Source organism: Oncorhynchus mykiss, chromosome 20 (assembly GCF_013265735.2).
Source record: "Oncorhynchus mykiss isolate Arlee chromosome 20, USDA_OmykA_1.1, whole genome shotgun sequence".
Classification (NCBI taxonomy): domain Eukaryota; kingdom Metazoa; phylum Chordata; class Actinopteri; order Salmoniformes; family Salmonidae; genus Oncorhynchus; species Oncorhynchus mykiss.
In genome coordinates, this window is record NC_048584.1 from 33,428,418 (window position 1) to 33,450,430 (window position 22,013).

The 22,013-nt window shown below is 45.6% G+C and overlaps 1 protein-coding gene across 2 annotated transcripts in view; it reads right to left on the minus strand.

The window, feature by feature from the left end:
- Positions 1 to 22,013, minus strand: part of LOC110499533 (slit homolog 1 protein) — a 180,327-nt gene that overhangs the window by 136,143 nt on the left and 22,171 nt on the right. For both annotated transcript variants that reach the window (XM_036956210.1, XM_036956209.1), the window contains exons 3-4: positions 20,649 to 20,720; positions 15,066 to 15,137 (exon numbers count right to left, since the gene is read on the minus strand). In XM_036956210.1, coding sequence (XP_036812105.1) covers positions 15,066 to 15,137; positions 20,649 to 20,720 — 144 coding nt within the window. The remainder of the gene's footprint in view (positions 1 to 15,065; positions 15,138 to 20,648; positions 20,721 to 22,013) is intronic.

Below are 22,013 nucleotides of genomic sequence, written 5' to 3' on the forward strand. Positions count from 1 at the left end.
AGGAAGAGGAAGGGAGACTCTCATCTTCTCTGGTTCATTATCCCTGTGTCACCCAGGCCTCCCACTGACCAGCACTGCTTTGAAGTGTTAATACAGCCAGGCTAATGCTGCCTGGGCTAAGACAGCCTTTTGGCTAATGCTGCCTGGGCTAAGACAGCCTTTTGGCTAATGCTGCCTGGGCTAAGACTGTCTTGGGCTAAGACTGCCTGGGCTAAGACCACAAGACGATCTCCACCAGAGCCACTCTCCCCACCCAAAAAGGCACATCCAGCACTTTTCTTCCCACCATAGTGGAGAACACGCCTCAGGAGGTGAGAGACCCCCTCAGTGAGTTCACCAAACTGGAGGGGGAGGTGGTCCTGCTCCGGGAGAGCGTGAGCAAACAGCAACCAGACATCAACACCTTAGAGGAGCTCCTAGCCAAGGTGCAGACAGAGCAGGATATTAACCTTGCAACACAGCTGAAAGAGGTTCAGCCCCCACTCTACCTCCTCCAGTCCAGAAGAAACAGACCAGGCACACCCCAGCTCCAACACCCACCAGCCCCCCACTCAACCCCCTCCAGTCCAGAAGAAACAGACCAGCCACACCCCAGCTCCAACACCCACCAGCCCCCACTCTACCTCCTCCAGTCCAGAAGAAACAGACCAGCCACACCCCAGCTCCAACACCCACCAGCCACCACTCTACCTCCACCAGTCCAGAAGAAACAGACCAGCCACACCCCAGCTCCAACACCCACCAGCCCCCCACTCTACCTCCTCCAGTCCAGAAGAAACAGACCAGCCACACCCCAGCTCCAACACCCACCAGCCCCCACTCTACCTCCTCCAGTCCAGAAGAAACAGACCAGCCACACCCCAGCTCCAACACCCACCAGCCACCACTCTACCTCCACCAGTCCAGAAGAAACAGACCAGCCACACCCCAGCTCCAACACCCACCAGCCCCCCACTCTACCTCCTCCAGTCCAGAAGAAACAGACCAGCCACACCCCAGCTCCAACACCCACCAGCCACCACTCTACCTCCACCAGTCCAGAAGAAACAGACCAGCCACACCCCAGCTCCAACACCCACCAGCCCCCCACTCTACCTCCTCCAGTCCAGAAGAAACAGACCAGCCACACCCCAGCTCCAACACCCACCAGCCCCCCACTCTACCTCCTCCAGTCCAGAAGAAACAGACCAGCCACACCCCAGCTCCAACACCCACCAGCCACCACTCTACCCCCTCCAGTCCAGAAGAAACAGACCAGCCACACCCCAGCTCCAACACCCACCAGCCCCCCACTCTACCTCCTCCAGTCCAGAAGAAACAGACCAGCCACACCCCAGCTCCAACACCCACCAGCCCCCCACTCTACCCCCTCCAGTCCAGAAGAAACACTGGCTGACATTGTCCTGTTCGTGGACTCAAATGGGAAACAATTCCCTAGACACAAAAGGTGTGGTGCCCAACAACGCAGAGGGCCATGGAGCTGCTTGATAAGGCCCATCTCGGGTTGCCAAGCCACATAATCATACACACCACACCTGCATGCTCAGCAGGAGAGGGTGGCGACTTCGCTACAGGTAGGGATACAGGTAGGGAACTGGCCCAGCCCCCACCAACGAAATGAGTGACATTAAACACATGATGAGTCTACTCTGCTCACATGTGATAGGCAGAGGGTCACGGTAAGATGAGCACAAGAACTCCACCCTCACACTACATCCACCCAAGTGGCATGCCACAAATGCCAATGAAAAACAAATCACATCTGCATAATAAGAGTTCACGTTAATTGAAAAATCCTATTTTAATTGTTGTTGTTGGATTGTGAGTGTTTATCTTATTTTGAAGGTAAAGAAAAACAGTTATGAAATCTTTTTACGTTGAATTTTTACAAGGATTGAAGTCCTCTGCTTTTGGGCTAAAGAGCAGAAACCCAGACTTCCTGAAAGAAATTGATGACGTTGTAGTACTATAGGAAACATGGTGCAGAGGTGATGTTTCCACTGGCTGTCCATTAGGTTATAGGGAGATAATTCTATCATCCACCAAATGAAAAGGAATCACACAGGGCAGAGACTCAGGGGGAATGCTAATATGGTATAAATCTGAACTAACTCCTTCAATCGAATTGATCAAAACAGGAGAATTCTTTATCTGGTTAAAAATCAACAAGAAGTGCATCTTAACAGATAAAAATGTCTTCCTCTGTGTCACATACATTCCCCCCTCAGAGTCACCCTACTTAAATGAAGAGAGTTTATCCATTCTAAACCAGAGATTAGTCACTTTCAGGCCCAAGGCAACGTACTGGTCTGTGGAGACCTGAACCTCCCCAAAAACAACTATGACAAAGTGAAAAACAAAAATGGAGCAGAGCTCCTGAAACTCTTGAACACTGGGTCTGTACATAGTCAATGCTAGGCTAAGAGGGGACTATTTTGGTAACAGTACTGTACAGTAGACTACTTTATCACTGACCTCAACCCAGAGTCTCTCAGAGCCTTCACAGTCAGCCCACTAACACCTCTCTCAGACCACAGTATAATCACAGTGTATCTGAGAAGATCTGAACCCAACCATGAAGCATCACGACCCAGTAAATGACATGGTACTAAAACAGGCCTATAGATGTAGTGCAAACAGTACAGACATCTACCAAAAAGCAATTAGTAGCCAAAACATACAATCCCTCCTGGACCACTTTTTAGCCTGAACATTCTCCTACAGCAATGAAGGTCCAAGTTTGGCCGTTTGGAACATGAACTTTACGTTTGACAAATGGCACTCCTTGGCTAATCTAAAGAAACATAAGAACAAACCAAACAGAATAGAGAATGAAAGATGGTTTGATAGTGATTGGAGAAATCTAACAAAGTCATTGAGAGGTATATTTAATCAAAAACACAGAGAACCAGAGAACAAAAATGTAGGCCTTCAATATGGGGAAACACTGAAGCAACACACCCTAAGAACAAAAAAGGAACGTCACATTAGAAGTCAGCTGGTTCGAAATGAGGAATCCATCGAATCAAAACACTTCTCATCATGAGGAATTGGCTTTCCAAAACCTCTACTGCAATATAACAACAAGCCCAGAAAAAAACATATACAAGAAAAATGACAAATCCTTGAATCAGACTATCAAAATCCAGAGGATACCTCAATTACAGAAGAATAATTATCAGAAAAACGATAAGCTCTCCAACCCAAAAAGGCCTGTGGTGCTGATGGTAATTTAAGTAATTTAAATGAAATGATCAAATATGCAGTACATAACGCAAATTCAAAGTGGCTATACTCAAATTCTTCAACATTATACTCGCTGCAGGTATTTTCCCCAATATTTGGAACCAAGGATTGATCACACCAATCTATAAAAAATGGAGACAAATTTAACTCAACTAATTTCAGAGGAATTTGCGTTAGTAGCAACTTGGGGAACATTCTCTGCAGTGTCATTAATAGCAGACTACGTCATTCCCTTGATGAACACAACGTCCTGAGCAGAAGCCAGATTGGAGGTTTACCGAATTACCACAACAGACCACATTTACCCCCATCACACTCTAATTGACAAACATGTAAACCAAAACCAAGGCACAATCTCGTGTTTTGTAGACTTCAAAAAAAGATTTGATTCAATTTGGCAGGAAGGTCTTTTTTCTAAACTAATAGAAAGTGGTATTGGAGGAAAAACATATGATGCTATTAAATCAATGTACACTAAAAACAAATGTGTGGTTAAAATTGGAAACAAGCAAACAGACTTCTTCTCTCAGGGACGTGGAGTGAAACAGGGCTGCCCAATAAGTCCAACACGATTTAACATCTACATTAATGAATTGACAAAAACGTTAGAAGAATCTTCAGAACCTGGTCTCACCCTACACAACACTGAAATCAAGTGTCTGCTGTACGCAGATGACCTGGTGCTGCTGTCTCCCACTAAAGAGGGGTTACAGCAGCACCTAGATCGTCTACACAGGTTCTGTCAGAACTGGGCTCTGATCGTTAACCTAAAGAAACTAATATAATGATATTCCAAAAAAGGTCTGGAAATGAAGATCACAAATATAAATTATATTTGGACACAGTGCTATTAGAACACACCAAAAACTATATGTATCTAGGACTAAATATCAGCAACACAGGTAGCTTTTACATGGCTATGAACGAGCTGAGACATTAAAAGAAACATTAAAATCAAAATTCCAATTAGGATCTGGCTCAGAATTGTTCTATATGGCAGTGAAGTATGGGGTCAGCTCTCTGATAATGAATTCACCAAATGGGACAAACATCCAATCGAAATACTGCATGCAGAGTTTCGCAAGACTGTATTGCAAGTGCAAAGAAAACCTCCAAATAACGCATGTAGAGCTGAATTGGGACAATACCCCCTCCTTATTCAAATAGGAAAAATAGGCATCAAATTTTCAGGACCAGAAGTAAGGTTATGCATATTCTTGATACCATTTGAGAGGAAACACTGTGGAATGTTGTAGGAGAATATAACACATTAGAGCTGGTAGTTGCTGTTAATGGAAATCACATTTCCACAACTACTATTAATATTGATCCCTTATTGCTGTTGGTCCCACCATTTTTTTTATATGCATACTTTGACAATGTAAGTCATTTAACTTGCCATGTCAATAAAGTCTATTGAATTGAATTGCAAGACAGAGAGACAGTTGGGGCAGAGGTAGAACAAGCTGAACCTAGATGTGAGGTTAGGGGTAAAACATCTCTACTCCATGACTCACTGGTGTAAATCCCATCCGTGACCTCCCACATCTCAGTCATCCACCCATCCACGCAGAGCTGTTCTGGAGGCTATAAGGAGAGACCAGAGTCATCCCTATTTAACTCCTCTGGAATGTAGAGAACAAAGAGAAGCCTGGAGGTGTTCTAAGAATGGATCTGCAAACAAAACCACACACACACACACACACACACACAGCCGGGGGGAGAGGAAGGAATTCTACAGAGGAAAAATGGATTTGCCTTAAACCTGTAATTACACACACACACATGCCCGCACCACACACACACCATAACTGAACTACGAAGCTATCTGCTAAACCAGGGTTCCCAAACTGGTGGCCCACGGCCCGAATTTGGCCTGAAGGGTGATTTCATTTTGTATTGTATTGTTTATGTTGGACAAAGAAGACCGTAAAAACTCTTATTTAAACATTTTACTTCCATTTTGGAAATCTGTTCCATCGTATTCCCACACGTAATACAGAGATACTGTGATCATATACACATGTAAGCAAGGCTTGAAATGATTATGTTCTAGTCAGATATTATATCTGTATGGGCTTCTTGCTGTCAATTTGCAGTCTACAAATGATGTATAATTATGTTCAGGCCCCCTGACCGTCCACTCAAGACAGAATCTATAGTTGATGATCCCTGTACTAAACTTTACCTGACACACCATTCATACCAAACTGCTGCCTAACTATGTTAAAATTAGACACTTTCTACGTGACTCAGATCACTAAACAGCAGTTTCAATTTGAACAACTTTCAACCGCTTGGTTTAGCCTGAAGCCAATCTAAAACCTCACATCAATCTACACAGCTCCTTTTATTGTGTTTTACCAGCTCCTTCCTCCCCTCTCCATCCCTCCCTCTGTCTTTGCCTCGCTGGATTGGTTGGGAACCCCAGTTGCTAAAAAGACAGAAGTGTGTGCATGTGGGTCTCTGTGCGTTTATGAACAGATGTGTGTGTGAGAGAGTGTGTGTGTGTGTGTGTATGATTTGCCCTGCAGTTTGTTTGTTTACCCTAACAGGCAGTAGCAGAGCCGGAGATTGCAGGCTGGAGCAGCAGCTTCCTGTAGGCTACCCAGGAAGGGAGAGGGGATGTTTGGTGCCATCGCCCCAGGGAGAGGTGTCAAGGCCAGAGCTCCGTGGCGTGGTGCCTAGTGACACCCGGAGACCCAGAACTGGGCAACACACACACACACACACACACACACACACACACACACACACGTCGCCTTGCTGTTACCACCAGGGGTTACCCTAGCGTACTGTGGATGCCCTGCAAAGGTCTATCACATGAAACACAGTATAGGTATCTGAAGATGACAAAGAGCAGATATGGCTGATCTAGCCAAGACTCTGAAAATGTGATGATACTGCCATGTGCCCTGCATTGTTATGTGCACTACTATGTCATGTACACTACTATGTCATGTACACTACTATGTCATGTTCACCGAAAGAGAGAGACTGATGAGCTACTCAAAGAAAAGTTCAAAGTTCAAATGATGGATTTTCCTTTTTTAGAAAGACCTGACATCTCACTCAAAGGGCTGCCACAATAACATCTCTGTATCCTTCCTCTATATGCTGTTCCAGACACACACACAGGGCTGTCACTATAACATCTCTGTATCCTTCCTCTATATGCTGTTCCAGACACACACACAGGGCTGTCACTATAACATCTCTGTATCCTTCCTCTGTGTGCTGTTCCAGACACACACACAGGGCTGCCAGTATAACATCTCTGTATCCTTCCTCTATATGCTGTTCCAGACACACAGGGCTGTCACTATAACATCTCTGTATCCTTCCTCTATATGCTGTTCCAGACACACACACAGGGCTGTCACTATAACATCTCTGTATCCTTCCTCTGTATGCTGTTCCAGACTCACACACAGGGCTGCCAGTATACGTGCTGTTATTACTGGCTCGAACTATAGCATCTCACCAGACCAGTGAATGCAGAAAAAAGCTGTGTGTGTGTGTGTGTTTGTGTGTGTGTGTGTGTGTGTGGCTGTCTGTCTGTCTGTCTCTTGTATGTCATTTTCACCAAACCCCTTGAGACACACACACACACACACACACACACACACACACACACACACACACACACACACACACACACACGCGTTACACGGCCACACACACATATCCCCCTCACTGTTATGTCTTATTCATGCTGTATCAATTCATAGTAACCAGACCAGTCCGTCTGTACACACACACACACACTGGGACCAAATTAATGAAGTTAGGTTTCCCCTGGTGTGTATCTGGAACATCAGGACTGCAGTTATCAGGAGCTCTGCACATCACAGGACACACACACAGGGGACTGATGTCTAAGCGATGTAAAGTTAATATCTAACAACCCTCCATCCATCTGTTGAATTATTCATGAACACAGAATCGTTAGTACAAACATCTCACTCACTCACTCACTCAACACACACACACACACACACACACACACGGTTTGGTAAGGCATGTGATGTATAAGAAATTGTTTAGTAGAATTATTGTCAACCCTAAATATCTTCATATAATTTATAAATACAGTTTATATAGGTTTTATACACATTTTCTGTATAAATAGCTTCTTAAATATATGTTCTTCTTTGAAAAGCTGTGAGTGTTCTTTTTTTATACGATACAACATCAGAAGTCTACTTGTTGCATTTACAACTTGTGTAAGTCCTGTCATCAACTGATTTCAGCCAGTGTATGGCTGTGCATTCACTGCATTGTTTGAATAAAATGTTGGCATATTGTCAGTTAATTTGAAAACTTGGAATCATTCCACTAAAAACGGTCTGGCTAACTAACAAACAGTGGAGGTAAATTCTTCAAATTCATACATTTACACAATATCTTATCACAGCACTGGCAAACCACAGTTGACCAACACCCTGACCAAAATGGCTGACCTTTATCCCATCATAACAACGTTCATGTCCATTCTAGTATTCTAATTCCATGTCCGACCCCATCTAACAGACAACACTGAACACTCATGATAACTGAGTTAAAATATGACAAACAGAGCAGCCAAGAGCCGAAGAACACAAACAACAACCTCAACACCAAAACGCACACAGGAAGGAGAAACAACACAACCTGAAAACAAGGAACCCATAATTACCCACAATCCTATGGCACAGATACAATACATTATGTTGTGCATTCAGCAAGTATTCACACCCCTTACATTTTTCCACATCTTGTTGTGTTACAGCCTGAATTTAAAATGGATTACATTTAGATTCTGTGTGTCTGGCCTACACACAATACCTATAATGCCAATGTGGAATTAAGAGCGATAGAGAAACATTGCTTCAGGAGGTATGATCTAAGGGACTGACAGTTGGTATTCAGCAGTCATAAAAGCCTTATTTACTTTGAAGAACTACTAAAATGGTGATTTTGTCAGACAGCATAGACAGCAGCTCTATAGACATGAGATGATGACTTGAAGAATGAAATAATAAAGTCATAAAATAAAACAAGTGTGTGTGAGAGAGAGAGAGAGAGAGAGAGACAAGGCCTCACTCTACTCTACTCTATCTGAAGTCAAGTGTCTACTGTTTTCTGATGATCTGGTGCTTCTGTCACCAACCAAGGAGGGTCTGCAGCAGCACCTAGATCTCCTGCACAGATTCTATCAGACCTGGGCCCTGACAGACCTGGGCCCTGACAGACCTGGGCCCTGACAGTAAATCTCAGTAAGACCAAAATAATGTTGTTCCAAAAAAGGTCCAGTCGCCAGGACCACAAATACAAATTCCATCTAGACGCCGTTACCCTAGAGCTCACAAAAAAACTATACAGACCTCGACCTAAACATCAGCGCCACAGGTATCTTCCACAAAGCTGTGAACGATCTGAGAGACAAGGCAAGAAGGGCCTTCTATGCCATCAAAAGGAACATAAAATTCATCATACCAATTAGGATCTGGCTAAAAATACTTGAATCAGTTATAGAACCCATTGTCCTTTATGGTTGTGAGGTCTGGGGTCCGCTCACCAACCAACAATATCCTCCGTGTACAACGTAAAACACCAAATAATGCATGCAGAGCAGAATTAGGCCGATACCCACTAATTATCAAAATCCAGAAAAGAGCTGTTAAATTCAACACCCACCTAAAAGGAAGCGATTCCCAAACCTTCCATAACAAAGCCATCACCTACAGAGAGATGAACCTGGAGACGAGTCCCTTAAGCAAGCTGGTCCTGGGGCTCTGTTCACAAACACAAACACACCCCACAGAGCAACAGGACAGCAATACAATTAGTCCCAACCAAATCATGAGAAAACAAAAAGATAATTGACACATTGGAAAGAATTAACAAAAAAGACAGAGCAAACTAGAATGTTATCTGGCCCTAAACAGAGTACACAGTGGCAGAATACCTGACCACTGTGACTGACCCAAACTTAAGGAAAGCTTTGACTGTGTACAGACTCAATGAGCATAGCCTTGCTATTGAGAGAGGCCGCCGTAGGCAGACATGGCTCTCAAGAGAAGACAGGCTATGTGCTCACTGCCCACAAAATGAGGTGGAAACTGAGCTGTACTTCCAAACCTCCTGTCAAATATAAATGTACCGTATTAGAGAGACATATTTCCCTCAGATTACACAGATCCACAAAATGTATGACCATATTAGAGAGACATATTTCCCTCAGATTACACAGATCCACAAAATGTATGACCATATTAGAGAGACATATTTCCCTCAGATTACACAGACCCACAAGGAATTCAAAGTACAGGACCATTCTGGAAGAAAACCTGATGGAGTCTGCAAAAGACCTGAGACTGGGATGGAGATTTGTCTTCCAACAAGACAATAATCCAAAACATAAAGCAAAATCTACAATGGAATGGTTCAAAAATAAACATATCCAGGTGTTAGTATGGCCAAGTCAAAGTCCAGACCTGAATCCAATCGGGAATCTGTGGAAAGAACTGAAAACTGCTGTTCACAAATGCTCTCCATCCAACCTCACTGAGCTCGAGCTGTTTTGCAAGGAGGAATGGGAAAAAATTTCAGTCTCTCGATGTGCAAAACAGATAGAGACATACCCCAAGCGACTTACAGCTGTAATCGCAGCAAAAGGTGGCGCTACAAAGTATTAACTTAAGGGGGCTGAATAACTTTGCACGCCCAATTTTTCAGTTTTTGATTTGTTAAAAAAGTTTGAAATATCCAATAAATGTCGTTCCACTTCATGATTGTGTCCCACTTGTTGTTGATTCTTTACAAAAAAATACAGTTTATATCTTTATGTTTGAAGCCTGAAATGTGGCAAAAGGTCGCAAAGTTCAAGGGGGCCGAATACTTTCGCAAGGCACTGTAGCTAAGGCCCTTTTTCTCTAAATGAACCTTAGAAAGAACGTTATCTCAAGTGAATGCCTGCTTTCACAATATTAGCAAGCTGAGGTATAATTAGTGTCTGTGTGTGTAATTACATGCAGTATTATTCTGTGTGTCTCTGTTAGGGTTTGTGTATCAGACCAATCATGTTGTCAAGCATCAGCACGGAAACAAGCAACAAACCACACCCCTTTACACGCCCCAGAAAAATCTCTCACACACTCATCTTCTCTACCAATCTTTACCCCCCACAGTGTAGGGGGACTGCACCCTTCCCCTCCTCTCCTCTTACACCCCCCCCCCCCCCCCACTCACACATGCACACACACACCTAGCCTACCAATGTTGTAGGTAAAGGGAACCACAGCCACCCTTGCTTCCTCCTCCTCATCCCCTAATTTATTTTGACAGTAACAACAACCTTTCTCTTCCAAACTTCACTTTTTAGCTCAAACTACTAGAGCTAAATGTGCTGGGTACTCACCTTACAAACCCGTATTGTCCTGTAAACAAGTAATGAGAGGACTGGATTAATGACTAGAGAGATGGCGAGATAGAGAGGAGCGAGAGCAAGAGAGCAAGAGAGAGAGAGAGAGAGAGAGAAAGAGAGAGAGAGAGAGAGAGAGAGAGCTAGAGAGAGAGAGAGGAGGGAGAGCGAGGGAGGGAGAGCGAGAGAGAGAGAGCTAGAGAGAGAGAGAGCTAGAGCTATAGAGTGAGAAGGGAAGCTAGCTAACATCTGGGATTAGAGTTCCACCTGAGGGCAGGAGACTTTCCCATTAACCCTCTTGTTAAGAGGCAGACCCTAACAAGCCCCTGTGAACACTTAGAGCATGTGTAGAGACAGACACAGAAACACACCGTCAGTCTTCCTGTGGGAGTGAAAATGTTTTTTAAAGCACTCGAAGATCTCTCTACTGGCTATAGCCTTACTACGTCAGTCTGGGCCCCGACCCTGTGTGGTGACTCTCTACTGGCTATAGCCTGACTACGTCAGTCTGGGCCCCGACCCCGTGTGGTGACTCTCTACTGGCTATAGCCTTACTACGTCAGTCTGGGCCCCGACCCCGTGTGGTGACTCTCTACTGGCTATAGCCTGACTACTGTACGTCAGTCTGGCCCCGACCCCGTGTGGTGACTCTCTACTGGCTATAGCCTTACTACGTCAGTCTGGGCCCCGACCCCGTGTGGTGACTCTCTACTGGTAATAGCCTGACTACGTCAGTCTGGGCCCCGACCCCGTGTGGTGACTCTCTACTGGCTATAGCCTGACCACGTCAGTCTGGGCATCGACCCCGTGTGGTGACTCTCTACTGGCTATAGCCTTACTACGTCAGTCTGGGCCCCGACCCCGTGTGGTGACTCTCTACTGGCTATAGCCTTACTACGTCAGTCTGGGCCCCGACCCCGTGTGGTGACTCTCTACTGGCTATAGCCTGACCACGTCAGTCTGGGCCCCGACCCCGTGTGGTGAATCTCTACTGGCTATAGCCTTACTACGTCAGTCTGGGCCCCGACCCCGTGTGGTGACTCTCTACTGGTAATAGCCTGACTACGTCAGTCTGGGCCCCGACCCCGTGTGGTGACTCTCTACTGGCTATAGCCTTACTACGCTAGTCTGGGCCCCGACCCTGTGTGGTGACTCTCTACTGGCTATAGCCTGACTACGTCAGTCTGGGCCCCGACCCCGTGTGGTGACTCTCTACTGGCTATTGCCTTACTACGTCAGTCTGGGCCCCGACCCCGTGTGGTGACTCTCTACTGGCTATAGCCTTACTACGTCAGTCTGGGCCCCGACCCTGTGTGGTGACTCTCTACTGAATATAGCCTGACTACGTCAGTCTGGGCCCCGACCCCGTGTGGTGACTCTCTACTGGCTATAGCCTGACCACGTCAGTCTGGGCATCGACCCCGTGTGGTGACTCTCTACTGTCTATAGCCTTACTACGTCAGTCTGGGCCCCGACCCCGTGTGGTGACTCTCTACTGGCTATAGCCTGACCACGTCAGTCTGGGCATCGACCCCGTGTGGTGACTCTCTACTGTCTATAGCCTTACTACGTCAGTCTGGGCCCCGACCCCGTGTGGTGACTCTCTACTGGCTATAGCCTTACTACGTCAGTCTGGGCCCCGGCCCCGGTCCTTGTCAACTTAGTGGAATAAGGAAAGAATCAGAAAAATGAAGAAAACACAGACATGCACAGCGCTGGCACACAGTGAATGGTGTCAACACATGTTTAACATTCTCAAGGATCTAATTCTCCAGAATGTGTTATGAAAGAAGCCAGCTAGTAAGGGAAATAAAGAGCAGTGGAAGTGGAAGCAGAGAGATCTGCTAATCCAGTCATTTAGCTGCTGTCTGGCAGAGTCTGGTCTGGTTGATCATCAATGGCTCAAGGTTCTCCCTTCTTTCATTAATTTTCTTCATGCGTGTGTAGTGTACAGTGGTGATGACAGTCCTAAGACTATATACATTTAACAGGAGTGGACTAGACTCTATTGGAAGTGGAAAGGGACGGGTAAGATTAGAAAAGGATATGGACTGAGAATGGGACTGGGACTAGGATTGGGACTGGGACTAGGAATGGGACTGACTAGGATTGGGACTGGGACTAGGAATGGGACTGGGACTAGGAATGGGACTGACTAGGATTGGGACTGGGACTAGGAATGGGACTGGGACTAGGAATGGGACTGGGACTAGGAATGGGACTGGGACTAGGAATGGGACTGGGACTGGGACTGGGACTAGGAATGGGACTGGGACTGGGACTAGGAATGGGACTGGGACTAGGAATGGGACTGGGAATGGGACTGGGACTAGGAATGGGACTGGGAATGGGACTAGGAATGGGACTGGGACTAGGAATGGGACTAGGAATGGGACTGGGACTAGGACTGGTACTGGGACTAGGAATGAGACTAGGACTAGGACTAGGACTGGGAATGGGACTAGGAATGGGACTGGGACTAGGAATGGGACTAGGAATGGGACTGGGAATAGGGACAGGAGAAGTGCAGAGGGAGATTATTTTTCCATGTCCCAATGTTTCATTATTCCCATATGCAGCAGCAGGTAATCTGAAGTGGAATGATTGGTGCCGGAGCGATCGACCAGGGACACTCATTTTCCTTTGAAAATGGAACAGAACACCCATTCAAGTTTAGCCTTACTTTGGAATGGTCATGCCACGGGAGTGTGTACTGTATGTGTGTGGTGTGTGTGTGTGTGTGTGTGTGTGTGTGTGTGTGTGTGTGTGTGTGTGTGTGTGTGTGTGTGTGTGTGTGTGTGTGTGTGTGTGTACTGTATGTGTGTGTGTGTGTGTGTGTGTATGGTAGAGAGAGAATAAACCACTGGGATCCATAACCAAACACTAAACTAGCAATTCGTACCCAGACGACCAGCAATAATGACTCCTCTAGTAGCAGTTTGGATTCCTCTCCAACAACATCAAACTGTCCCTGCTACACAACAACATCAAACTGTCCCTGCTGCCCAACACACTCAACAACATCAAACTGTCCCTGCTACCCAACACACACAACAACATCAAACTGTCCCTGCTGCCCAACAACATCAAACTGTCCCTGCTGCCCAACACACTCAACAACAACAACAAACTGTCCCTGCTACCCAACACACTCAACAACAACAAACTGTCCCTGCTACCCAACACACTCAACAACATCAAACTGTCCCTGCTACCCAACAACAACAAACTGTCCCTGCTACCCAACACACTCAACAACAACAAACTGTCCCTGCTACCCAACACACTCAACAACAACAAACTGTCCCTGCTACCCAACACACTCAACAACATCAAACTGTCCCTGCTACCCAACACACTCAACAACAACAACAAACTGTCCCTGCTACCCAACACACTCAACAACATCAAACTGTCCCTGCTACCCAACACACTCAACAAAAACAAACTGTCCCTGCTACCCAACACACCCAACAACAACAACAAACTGTCCCTGCTACCCAACACACTCAACAACAACAACAAACTGTCCCTGCTACCCAACACACCCAACAACAACAACAAACTGTCCCTGCTACCCAACACACTCAACAACATCAAACTGTCCCTGCTACCCAACACACTCAACAACATCAAACTGTCCCTGCTACCCAACACACACAACAACAACAACAAACTGTCCCTGCTACCCAACACACTCAACAACATCAAACTGTCCCTGCTACCCAACACACTCAACAACATCAAACTGTCCCTGCTACCCAACACACTCAACAACAACAAACTGTCCCTGCTACCCAACACACTCAACAACATCAAACTGTCCCTGCTACCCAACACACTCAACAACATCAAACTGTCCCTGCTACCCAACACACTCAACAACAACAACAAACTGTCCCTGCTACCCAACACACTCAACAACAACAAACTGTCCCTGCTACCCAACACACTCAACAACATCAAACTGTCCCTGCTACCCAACACACTCAACAACATCAAACAAACTATCCCTGCTACCCAACACACTCAAATGCTCCATTATTCAATTATCCTCACACACACACACATAGTCATATGAGCATTAGTCATCAAGCGTACTCTGCAGATGACTTTTCAACAATACAGACAACGCACTCCGAGTTCTACTCATCCAGTGTTCATAAGCACACCCACACACTTCCATGGCAGGAAGCCGGTAAAGGGTGAGCGAGAGAAGGCATGTGGGTACTCACATACAAGGAGTAAGATGGGGAAAGTGTGTGTACTCACAGGAGTGAGACAGAGAAGGCATGTGGGTACTCACATACAAGGAGTAAGATGGATAAAGTGTGTGTACTCACAGGAGTGAGACAGAGAGTCCGTACCGAAGAGACTGTGTAAGATAGTAGACATAAGAGTGTGTTGTACTCACAGACGTGACAGTGCAGGGTTCTTCTGAAACAGCAGTTCTGGAAGGTTCTGCAGTTGGTTTCTATTCAGGCGCCTGCCACAGAGAATACATTATTAGTGCAGCAGATACAGTGAACTCTGAAAGTATTGGGACAGTGACAAATGTATTGTTGTTTTGGCTCTGTACTCCAGCACTTTGGATTTGACATGATACAATGCAGACTGTCAGCTTTAATTTGAGGGTATTTTCATCCATATTGTGCACAGTCCCATCCCCCATTTTAGGGGACCAAAAGTATTGAGACAAATTCACTTATATGTGTATTAAATTGGTAAAAACGTAAGTATTTGGTCCCATATATATAGCACTCAATAACTACATCAAGCTTGTGACTCTACAAACTTGTTGAATGCATTTGCTGTTTATTTTGGTTGTGTTTCAGATTATTTTGTGTCCAATGGAAATGAATGGTAAATAATGTGCTGTGTCATTTTGGAGTCACTTTTATTGTTAATAAGAATTCAATATATTTCTGAACACTTCTACATGAATGTTGATGCTACCATGATTATGGATAACCCTAAATGAATTGTGAATAATGATGAGTAAGAAAGTTAACACACAAAACTCATCGCCCCCAAGACATGCGAACCTCTCTCCATTATAATAACAGGAGAGGTTAGCATTTTATATCATATCTCCAAGACATGCTAACCTCTCATCATTACAAGAACAGGAGAGGTTAGCATTTTATATCATACCTCCAAGACATGCTAACCTCTCACCATTACAAGAACAGGAGAGGTTAGCATGTTATATCATACCTCCAAGACATGCTAACCTCTCACCATTACAATAACAGGAGGGGTTAGCATTTTATATCATACCTCCAAGACATGCTAACCTCTCTCCATTACAATAACAGGAGGGGTTAGCATTTTATATCATACCTCCAAGACATGCTAACCTCTCTCCATTACAATAACAGGAGGGGTTAGCATTTTATATCATACCTCCAAGACATGCTAACCTCTCTCCATTACAATAACAGGAGGGGTTAGCATTTTATATCATACCTCCAAGACATGCTAACCTCTCACCATTACAATAACAGGAGGGGTTAGCATTTTATATCATACCTCCAAGACATGCGAATCTCTCACCATTACAAGAACAGGAGAGGTTAGCATTTTATATCATACCTCCAAGACATGCTAACCTCTCACCATTACAATAACAGGAGGGGTTAGCATTTTATATCATACCTCCAAGACATGCTAACCTCTCTCCATTACAATAACAGGAGGGGTTAGCATTTTATATCATACCTCCAAGACATGCTAACCTCTCTCCATTACAATAACAGGAGGGGTTAGCATTTTATATCATACCTCCAAGACATGCTAACCTCTCACCATTACAATAACAGGAGGGGTTAGCATTTTATATCGTACCTCCAAGACATGCGAATCTCTCACCATTACAAGAACAGGAGAGGCTAGCATTTTTTGGGGCGTATGATATCTGTGCGTCTATTCACCCGATATGGATGAAAATACAGTATGAACTTTAACCTCATAGTCAGTGTATCATTTCCAATCCAAAGTGCCGCAGTCCAGATCCAAAACAACAAAATGTGTCACTGTCCCAATACTTTTATAGCTCACTTTTTGTACCGGTCCAGTATGCACTGGAAATCAGCTCTGCACTGTGGGGCACAACTCAATGATGAATGGTATATTATTTCTGCAAATTGCACACCAACACTGCATATAGCAATACATTACACATAGCAACACGTTATTGTTTATAAGTAGATTGTATTTCAGTTCACAACCATAAGAGGATATTTTGACACTTCATTTCAACAGTCCCCTATAGACGTATCAGTTATGTGAACACATCCAGCTTGCATCTGCAGGGGACTAAGAAAACAATGGTTACTAAAGAACATTTGCAGAGGCAGAAGAGCTGAAGCCTCCAGGCAGCTTGGCACTGCCTTCTCCTCCCAGGGATAATGAAGGACGGCTGGAAGGCTTTATGCAAATACAACCATTAGCAAAATCAGGAACAGACTGATGCTAATTGCCATTTAAAAACACAGCTTTATTCCGTCTCAATGCTCCACTGGAAACACATGGGAGTTATTGGAGGTGAATGGGACTGAATGGGAGAATAGAGACAGGTCGGGTCGTGCCTGTAATATAGCATAGACCGTTGTGTGGACCCAGAGTCATAGACAGATACACAGACTGGGTTGGAGATGGAGAATTATAAAAGACTTGACTGGGTTTCTAGCGGCTCCGTTCATACTTAACTGGACACCTTAAGATAACCTACTTTAATATTATGTCCAGAGGTGGACCTGCTAATAAGTTAGTAGCTTTATACTATGTTCAAAGGAAGGTAAATGTTGTGCACTGATATAGTTGTTAGACCCATTCACTTCGAGATGACACTACGTGGTCAACGGTATGTCGACACCCCTTCAAATCTGTGGATTCGGCTATTTCAGTCACACCCGTTGCTTACAGGTGTATGAAATCGAGCTAACCGCCATGCAATCTTCATAGACAGACATTGGCAGTAGAATGGCCAAACGGAAGAGCTCAGTGACTTTCAACATGGCACCATCATAGGATGCCACCTTTCCAACAAGTCAGTTCGTCAAATTTCTACCCTGCTAGAGCTGCCTAGACATCTGTAAGTGCTGTTATTGTGAAGTGGAATGTCTAGGAGCAACAATGGCTCAGCTGTGAAGTGCTAGGCCACACAAGCTCACAGAATGGGACAGCCGAGTGCTGAAGCGCATATCGCGTAAAAATCATCTGTCCTCAGCAACACTCACTACCGAATACCAAGCCGTCTCTGCTTCATGAAATGGATTTCCATGGCCGAGCAGCCGCACACAAGCCTAAGATCACCATGCACAATACCAAGTGTCGACTGGAGTGGTGTAAAGCTCTCCACCGTTGGACTCTGGAGCAGTGGAAACGCGTTCTCTGGAGTGATGAATCACGCTTCACCATCTGGCAGTCTGACGGACAAATCTAGCTTTGGAAGATGGCTGGAGAATGCTACGTGCCCGAATACATAGTGCCAATTGTAAGTTTGGTGGAGGAGGAATAATGGTCTGGGGCTGTGTTTCATGGTTCAGGCTAGCCCCTTAAGTTCCAGCATACAATGACATTCTAGACGATTCTGTGCTTCCAACTTTGTGGCAACAGTTTGGGGAAGTCCCTTTCCTGTTTCAGCATGACAATGCCCATGTTCACAACATGAGGTCCATACAGAAATAGTTTGTCGAGATCGATTTGGAAGAACTTGACTGGCCTGCAGGGGGCCCTGACCTTAACCCCATCAAACACCTTTGGGATGAATTGGAACACCAACTGCGAGCCAGACCAATTCGGCCAACATCAGTGCAAAGTCACTTTAACTATACATTCATGTACATACTACCTCAATTAGCCCGACTAACCAGGGCCCCCGCACATTGGCTACCCGGACAATCAGCATTGTGTCCCGCCACCCGCCACCCGCCAACCCCTCTTTTATGCTACTGCTACTCTCTGTTTATCGTATATGCATTGTCACTTTAACCATACCCACATGTACATACCACCTCAATCAGCCCGACTAACCGGTGCCTGCATATAGGCTCGCTACAGTTATAGCCTCACTGCTGTATATATCCTCACTACCGTATATAGCCTCGCTGCCGTATATAGCCTCGCTGCCGTATATAGCCTCTCTACTGTATATAGCCTCTCTACTGTATAAAGCCTCTCTACTGTATATAGCCTCTCTATTGTCTATAGCCTCTCTGCCGTATATAACCTCGCTGCCGTATATAGCCTCGCTGCCGTATATAGCCTCTCTGCCGTATATAGCCTCTCTGCCGTATATAGCCTCTCTACTGTATATTGCCTCTCTACCGTATATAGCCTCGCTGCCGTATATAGCCTCTCTACTGTATATAGCCTCTCTACCGTATATAGCCTCTCTACCGTATATAGCCTCTCTACCGTATATAGCCTCTCTACTGTATATAGCCTCTCTACCGTATATAGCCTCTCTACCGTATATAGCCTCTCTACCGTATACAGCCTCACTGCCGTAAATAGCCTCTACTGTTTGGCCCTTTCCGGGGGTATCATTGAATGGGGCCACAGTGTCTCCTGACCCTTTCTGTCTCAGCCTCCAGTATTTATGCTGCAGTAGTTTATGTGTCGGGGGGCTATGGTCAGTCTGTTATATCTGGAGTACTTCTCCTGTCTTATCCGGTGTCCTGTGTGAATTTAAGTATGCTCTCTCTAATTCTCCCTTTCTCTCTTTCTTTCTCTCTCTCTCGGAGGACCTAGGACCATGCCTCAGGACTACCTGCATGATGACTCCTTGCTGTCCCCAGTCCACCTGGCCGTGCTGCTGCTCCAGTTTCAACTGTTCTGCCTACGGCTATGGAATCCTGACCTGTTCACCGGACGTGCTACCTGTCCCAAACATGCTGTTTTCAACTCTCTAGAAACAGCAGGAGTGGTAGAGATACTCTTAATGATCGGTTATGAAAAGACAACTGACATTTACTCCTGAGGTGCTGACTTGCTGCACCCTCGACAACTACTGTGATTATTATTATTTGACCATGCTTGTGATTTATGAACATTTGAACATCTTGGCCATGTTCTGTTATAATCTCAAACCTCTCTAGGTTTCTTCCTAGGTTTTGGCCTGTCTAGGGAGTTTTTCCTAGCCACCGTGCTTCTACACCTGCATTGCTTGCTGTTTGGGGTTTTCGGCTGAGTTTCTGTACAGCACTTTGAGATATCAGCTGATGTACGAAGGGCTATATAAATACATTTGATTGATCAAATCTCTGTACACTTAAGCCTCACCACAGGTTCAGTGACCAACTGAAGAGTGTGTCTGATGTAGTCCTCAAACACACTGGGTGGGGCCATGTGGCGGCCATGTTTGCACTTCAACCATCATGTGTGTGTGTGTGTACTGCTCCGTTACGTACTGTGGCTTACACCACATACTGTATGGCGGTTTTACGTGTTCACCCGTGGTGTGGTGAGCGTGTCACCCGTGGTGTGGTGAGCGTGTTTGTCCGTGTATTGTGTTACCCTGCTGTTTACAAGCTGTTCAACAGACTGTCTGGTAAAGACTCATGTTCCAGTGATGGACCAGGGCTGTGGCTGAGCCTCCTGGAGAAGGATGGGTTAGGTAAACCCATGGTAAAGCCTTATGTTTCAGTGATGGACCAGGGCTGTGGCTGAGCCTCCTGGAGAAGGATGGGTTAGGTAAACCCATGGTAAAGCCTCATGTTTCAGTGATGGACCAGGGCTGTGGCTGAGCCTCCTGGAGAAGGATGGGTTAGGTAAACCCATGGTAAAACCTTGTGGTCCACTGATGGACCAGGGCAGTGGCTGAGCCTCCTGGAGAAGGATAGGTTAGGTAAACCCATGGTAAAACCTCTGCAAAACTTGCCTGCTCCCAGGCCGCCACCCCCGATGGACAGGGATGATAAAATAGGGCCAAACCCTAAACCTATTTGAGACGAAATTTGAACACACAGACACATGCTGTAAACCTACTTACAGCCTCTCCAGCTCCTTCATGTCATCAAACGCTCCACGCTCTATCGCTCCAATCTGATTCTCCATCAGCTGCCTACAGAGAGAGAGAAAGAGAGAGAGATAAGTGTTAGGGGTTATATCACATAGTGCTGCATTTCTCTAAAAGTAGATGGTAGTGTATAAAACCAACATGTATTGTTTGAAGCTAGCGCATGTGAAAAGCCTGTGAAATAGTCCCCCCCCCCCCCCCCCCTCTCCGAGTGCAAGTTCAGTTTTTTGCTCTAACACTACACAGCGGATTCACATAATCAAAGTAGTGTAGCACGAGGGCAAAAAACAAAGTGTTCACCCAGGGGGGGCCCCAGGACTGAGTTTGGAAAACCCTGGTCTTGGGCTTGATGTGGAATCTTGGCCCCGGTGGGCATCACAGGGATTGTAGCCAGTAAAGAATTTCTGAAGGTAGGTTAGTGAGGCAGGCCAATGTGCCTTCAGGCCTAGTGTGGTCTGATGTAGAGGGGGAGGGGGAGGCAGGGGCAGGGGTGAGAGAGGCACGGGTGAGGCAGGGAGGACCAAGGGGAGTCAGGAGTGAGATCCTGGGCTGGGTGGTTCAAAGAACAATGGGGGAAAATGAGACCCAGTGTGGAGCTGTCCTCGGGGCCATGGAGATGTCAGAGCACTGTGTGTGTGTGTGTCCAAAGAGCTGTCTGGTCAGGTGTTAGCACTGCAGGCTACAAACATACATGCTTATGGAGTGATTTCACATACACACTGCCAAAGCTAACGCACTGGATTTCACATACACACTGCCAAAGCTAACGCACTGGATTTCACATACACACTGCCAAAGCTAATGCACTGGATTTCATATACACACTGCCAAAGCTAACGCACTGGATTTCACATACACACTGCCAAAGCTAACGCACTGGATATCATATACACACTGCCAAAGCTAACGCACTGGATTTCATATACACACTGCCAAAGCTAACACACTGGATTTCACATACACACTGCCAAAGCTAACGCACTGGATATCATATACACACTGCCAAAGCTAACGCACTGGATTTCATATACACACTGCCAAAGCTAACACACTGGATTTCACATACACACTGCCAAAGCTAACGCACTGGATTTCACATACACACTGCCAAAGCTAACGCACTGGATTTCACATACACACTGCCAAAGCTAACGCACTGGATATCATATACACACTGTCAAAGCTAACGTACTGGATTTCAAATACACACTGCCAAAGCTAACACACTGGATGGTTTGGGAAGTGTTGCAATAAAAGTTTAGGGAAAGATAAGCGTCCAGGTCTAAGCGTCCAACAGCGTCCAAGCGTCCAGCGTTCCTTCATCCAGAGTACCGTTCT